Source organism: Equus przewalskii, chromosome 21 (genome assembly GCF_037783145.1).
Source record: "Equus przewalskii isolate Varuska chromosome 21, EquPr2, whole genome shotgun sequence".
In the NCBI taxonomy this organism is placed as follows: Eukaryota; Metazoa; Chordata; class Mammalia; order Perissodactyla; family Equidae; genus Equus; species Equus przewalskii.
In genome coordinates, this window is record NC_091851.1 from 37073444 (window position 1) to 37079443 (window position 6000).

Sequence of the window (6000 nt, forward strand, 5' to 3'; positions counted from 1 at the left end):
TGAAAGGCCTGGGGTCTCCTAACCCAGCGAGGCTCAGCCCGGTCCCACCCCCTCCACCCTCCAGCCACTTTTCTCACTTCCTAGGAGAGTAGAGAAGTGGCCCCTTCCTCCTTCTCATAGGAAAAAAAAAAAAAATGCAGCATAGAATAGGGTTTTAGAGCTCCGCCTGGGACTGCTCTGGTTCAAAACCCAGAATCCCCAAGGTGCCAGCTGTGTGATTCTGGGCAAGTTACTCAACCCCTCTGGAGCTAAACTCTCCCACCTAAAAAACAGGGGAAATTCTGGGGCACTCGCAAAGGTTAAACCCTCTAACGACACAAACAGGCGCCTGCCACATAGTAAGCGCTCAGTTGTTATTTCAGGGTGTCTGACTCTATGGTTTTGCAACTTGGAGATGGGGGCGGGGGGGGCTGGACTGCCGAGTCGTGAGCTCGAAACCCACTCTCTCGAAGCTCCAGCAAGAGCGTGTGCGGGGGCCAGGGGGTGCTGCCCGGGGGTCTGTCGATGTCCGCCCCTCCGCCGGGCTTTGGGTTGGATCCCGCTCTACTCGGCGCGCTGGGCCCTGGGCGCCAGGTTTCTAGGGTCCGTCCGAGACCAGCAGCGGAGCACCGGGCGGCGAAGAAATCCCCGGGGGAAAACGCCAGAGCGAAGGCTCCCGGCGCCGGGGTCCCGAGCCCCTGCTCGCGGATGCAACTAATTTTAAAACTATTCGAAAGGCGGGGAGGGGGAGGAAAAAGACAAAAGGGCAGCATGCGAGGGGGACACGGAGTGCGGCAGCCCCCGGGTCGGAGCTGGACCGCGGGCCGGCCAGGGAGGCGACAGTCCAGCTCTGGAGCCGCCGGGATCTCCCCACTTCTCTGCGCGCCCCGCAGGCCGCCCGAGGCGACTCTCACGACCCCCAGGGCGCGCGGCCACAGGTCGTGGGGACCGCCCGCGCTGGAGGCCCCTGCGCGCTGCAGCGGGGCTGGCGGCCCCCGCGCTCCCCGGCGACACTCACCGACTGCAAGAAGCGCAAGGTGCCCACGTAGTCCCTCTCGGTGCCCAGGATCTCGTTGAGGACACAGAGGCGGAGGCGCAGCTGGCGCTCCGAGTCCCGGGCGGCCGCGCACGGGCCGGAGCTGGGCGCAGCGGCGCCGGGGGCCCGGGGGTCCGGGTGGGCACCGTCCCCAGCCCCGTCGCCGCCGGGATCGCTGCCGCCGGGTCCCTCCATTCTAGAGCGGCCGCGCGGCGCCGGCTCCTTCCCCGCGCGGAGGTGGCGCCCAACGGCGACTCAGGCGTCCAGGCGCCCCATCCCGGACGGGGCGCGCCGGCGGGCCGGGCTCAGCGGCTGGCCGGGCGCATGGCGCGGCGGGCGGGCCTGGGGGCGGGCGGCCCGGGACGGAGGCGGAGGCAGCGCGCGGGGGCCGGCCGAGGGGCGGGAGGGGGCCGGCCCTCGGGGCTCCCAGACGGCGGGCCCCGCCGCCGCCCGGCGCCCAGGGAGCGTCTGCCAAGTGCCACGCCGCGCTCGGGCCGCAGAGGCGCTCGCGCGCGGCCGGGCCCCGTGGAGACGCGCGGCGGGGCTCGGGGCTCCGCGGGGCGCTCGGCGCGGCCGGAGCCGGGGGCGGCGGGGGCGCCAGGCGGCAGGCCTGCGGAAGGGCCCCGCGTGCCGGGAGGGCCCGAGGCGGCGCGTACGCCGCGCCGAGCGCACCAACTCGGCGCCCGGACGCGAGGCGCCCCCGCCGCCGGCTACGCCACGCCCACCCTCCCCGCGCGGCAGCCCCCGCGCCCGGCGCCCGCGCGCAGCTCCGGCCGCACCGGCTGCTCGGGCGACGACCCCCCGGCTGGGGACCCCGCCCGCCCCCCGAACCCGGCAGGCGAGCCGGCCGCCTCTGGGGGGACCCCCAGCCCTTGCGGTCCCCGGGCGCTGCCACGACCTTGGGAAGGAAGAGCGCGGCGCTCGCGCTCTCTTACTCCCTCTTTTCTTTCGCCTTTTCCTTTTTCTTTCCGAACTTCTCTGCCCCCGTGAGATGACCCTGCCTGCTCTTCCCACCTTTCCCAGAAGAACTTATCGTCTGCGCTCGAGTTCCTAATCAGGTGGCAGCTGCTCTGCCCGCGCGCCGGTCCCATCCACCCACCGCCCGGGATAAGGCCTTGGGGAAACGCGGCTTCTCGTCCGGGCTGCTCTGTGTGACCTTGATAATCAGCGAACCGCTTGACGAATGTCGCGGGAAGGTATGGAGAGGTGAGGGAGCTCCGGGGCCTGGGGTCAGCTGCTCAGGTGCTGGCTGGGTGACCTCGGGCTGGGTTCCTTGCCGAGAGAGCCTTAGTGTCCCGGTCGATACAATGGGAATGTTGCTCTTGGGTACTAATGGGTACCTGGCTCTTGGGGTCCTGTACGGGGTTACGTGTTAATTCACGGGAAGTACTTGGAACAGTGCCCTGCACCTAGAAAGTTCTCTATGAATGTTTGTTCTTAGTTATTATTACTGCGTGTGCGAACCGTCCTCTTGACCGAACCCCATTCTCCAAACTGTCCACCCAGTCCCTAACCTGCCCCTAGTCACCGGCGGGAGACTGTTGTCTCTGCAGTGGGTTAGCTGATTCATGTAATAGCCCCCTGTAGGCTGTAATCATCCTTCAGGCTGGAACGTTATTGCTTATTTCTCTTCCAGACAGCCAGGATTGTTCTCGCAGTGGCGTCTGGGTAATACTGTGAGTGCCTAACGGCAAGGGCACAGAGCGGGTGGCTTCTGCCCTCTCGGAGCTCTGTTTCTTTGGGATCATGGACAAGGTGGCATGGGATCTGGGCTTTGGGTGGGTGAAGTTCCCCTGAGCAGAGAGTAAGGGGTGTGAGGTAGGTGAGCCTGCCAGGTTTGGGGAGCAGACTCGATTGTGTCTGAAAGACAGCTGGCTCCCAAAGTTCCAAGAAGATTGTAGAGGTCCCTGGAGTAGCTCTGCTGTGTGACCGTAGTCTGGTCACAACACCTCTCTGAGCCTCAGTTGCCTCATCTTTAAATTAATCCTGTCTACCACAGGGGAGAGCATAGTGGGATCATCATGGGTGCCGAATGAAACCAGCTTGCATTTGTATCCCCGTTCCAAATCTAACTGGCTGGGTGACCTTGACCAAGACGCTTCACCTCTCTGAGCCTCAGTTGCCTAATCTGTAAGGTGAAAGTCTTTGTAAGAGAAAAAGTGTTTGTAAAGCAGAGTGGGTTAACCTTGGGACTGTAGACATCTGGGGTCAGACAACTCTTGGCTGTGGGGAGCCATCCTGTGCATTGTAGGACACTAGCAGCATCCCGTACCCCCTAGCCAGTGGCACTCCCTCCCCAGTTGTGACAACCAAAAATGTCTGCAGACATTGCCAGGTGACCCCTGAGGGACAGACTCGCCCCCGGTTGAGGACCACTGATACAGAGTGCCTGACACAGAGCTGGCGCACAGTCTGTGCTGAACGATGCTAGCCCCTTCCCAGCTGTGCCAAGAAAGGTTCGCTGCGACATCAGAGACTCGTTTCACACACACAGGGCTCCCAGGCGTCACCCTGGAATCAGCACCCCCTACCGGAAAGACTGTCCAGCATCTCCGTGTTGTGGACGGAGCCCACCCCCGGCCCACGCCCATCTCTTCCACATTCTGTCCCTCCCTCACATTCCTGGGGTCTTTCTCCCCCGCCATCCCCGTCCCCAATGAGAGATGATACGACTTTTCATAAATTCCTTAGGCTCTCGGTGCCTGGCTTTCCTCGTCTGTGGGCTGGGAGAGCACCAGGACCCACGTCACAAGGCTGTCGCAGAGATGCCCAAGTTGGCACATGGGAAGTGCCCAGGCAGGGCTGGCATTTATTTATTCAATTCATGGATTGACAGCTGAATGCATTCAGAGGCATTTGGCTGCAAGGAGGAGACGAATGGGCTGCTGATGGTTCAAACATAAGGACGTGGTTTATTTCACAAGAGGTCCAGGGGACGTTGGCTCCTCTGGCTGGTTCAGGACTTGGTGACATCCTCAAGGACCAAGGCGCCTTGACCCTTCTGTCCTCATCAGAGTGGCTCTTCTAAGGTTTGGGGCCTCAGAGTCACAAGATGGTTGCCATGACAGCCACGTCACCTGCTGACACAACAACTCCAAAACAGGAAAGAAAAGAAGAGGTCAAAGGGGGCCCTCTCTGAGCCTCTCTCTTACCAGAGAGAGAGAACTTTCCCAAAGCCCCCGAGAGGCAGACTTCCCCTTACACCTCACAGGCCCGGCTGGTCACGTGGCTGCCCTTGAATAGTCCCTGAGCACAAGCAGGGTTGTCACCGTCAACTTGGAACAGCCCTGCTCTATCTCCTGGGACATGGCTGCCTGAACAACTTGGGGTTCTGTCATTAAGAGAGAAGCGTCTGCCACAAGCACCTACTATGTGCTGGGCCCTGGGTGAGGTTCTGGGACTGCAGAAGTGAACAAGACCAGCACATTCAGGCCCTCACGGAGCTGAGGTTATTCCAGCCAAGGGGACAGACAATGATGAATTAAACAAAGAAGGACAGCAAGTTCCTTCCATCATTCACTCAACGAGTGTTTATTGAGGGCCTACTATGTGCCAGGCTGGGATACAGGGATGAACACAGCAGGCGAGGTTCCTGCCCTCCTGGTGCTTCCAGTCCAGAGCAAGGGGAGGAGGACAATAACCTAATTAACAATCAATCAATCAAGGAGATCCTTTCACCCTCTCCAGAGTTGGTGGGTGGCACCTCCAGGCCTCTGTCTCAGTCACTGCCTACTCCAGGTCGCATGACTCAGGCAGGGAGCCCAGCACTGTGTGATCAATGAGGACTCCCTTGGTCCACGACCTGGCTGCCTCCCAGCTAATCCTGGCACAGAGCGACTCACTGAGCAAAACATGACTAAGCAATCCCAAGCTGGGGGAGCTCCCATTGCTGCTGCAGCCTCGACCTCTCCTCCCTCCTTCCCATCACCTCCTCCCACACCCTCCAGGGTCTCCAGCAGGGCGCCCTGACATCCCCGTCAGTCTCCAAGGCAGGGCCTGAAATAGGCTATCGCTGGGGAACAGTCACCAAAAGAACAGAGAGAAGGGAGAAAAAAACCCTACAGTTCAGGGGGAAAAAAATGTGATGATAATAATAGGGAAATTCTCTTCTGCAGGACAATTTTAGAGTTTCTGTTGCCACGTACTTTGCAAATAGTGGGAAATACCGTTTCGTTTCTGTTGCATAAGTTTCACAGCTGTGGGGAAGAAGTTTGTGCTGCTTGGAAACATCAGACAGGCAGTTCCTTATTCCCTGACGAGACGCTCAGATGCTGCAGGCACGATTTGAAGGCCCCCTTCCCAAGCTCTGCTTCAAAGGAAAAATAAGAGAAAGCACAAAAATACAAGGGGTGATTTTTTTTTTTCCAACCCAAGTCAAGGGAGCCAGGTGAGAAATGAGTCTTCGGGCTGCCCAGGATTAATCATTTCCCAAATGCAGATGAGTTCTCAGTAAGTCAGGCCGGCCGCCCAAGGAGTCTATTCCCCATTTCGAGCACCGAGAGCAGCCTTCTGAGAAGAGGAGAGAGGCGTCTCCACCCTTGGCATTGGACAGGACGGCCGGACAGCCGAACCAGTGCTGGACACACAGGCCGGAGTTCACGTCTTCATGAACCGAAATGTAATGCTCTTCCTAATAGTCTTGGTTGAGCCACCCGGACCGCCCAGGCCAGAACTTCTCCAGAGGAAGCCTTGCTGATGGAGGCAGGTCTCTCAAGGGCTCTGGTTCCAGGTCTGATTCGAACATCATAAATATCAGATTAAGTCCCGGCTGCAGAGCTTTGCCAAATCACCTTCCTGCCAGAAAGCTTGGAAACATGGCCCCGAGGAGATAAGGAAACGCTTAGGACCCTCGGTTCAGATTCCAGCCCCGCCACTGACATGTGTGCCTTCTTCTCCAGGCTCTGGATGTTGTTGTAGCTCTAGAGACCAGCTGCCTGGGTTCCAGTCCCAGCCCTACCACTTCCTAATTGCGTGACTTTGTGCAA

General features: G+C 60.0%; 1 protein-coding gene across 1 annotated transcript in view; it reads right to left on the reverse strand.

Annotated features, from left to right (window-relative positions):
- PREX1 (phosphatidylinositol-3,4,5-trisphosphate dependent Rac exchange factor 1) overlaps positions 1-1348 on the reverse strand; it is a 183091-nt gene extending 181743 nt beyond the window's left edge. Inside the window, exon 1 of the mRNA XM_070589411.1 lies at positions 998-1348. Within this exon, the coding sequence (XP_070445512.1) occupies positions 998-1210 (213 nt within the window). The 5' untranslated portion in view covers positions 1211-1348. The remainder of the gene's footprint in view (positions 1-997) is intronic.
- Positions 1349-6000: the final 4652 nt, after the last annotated feature.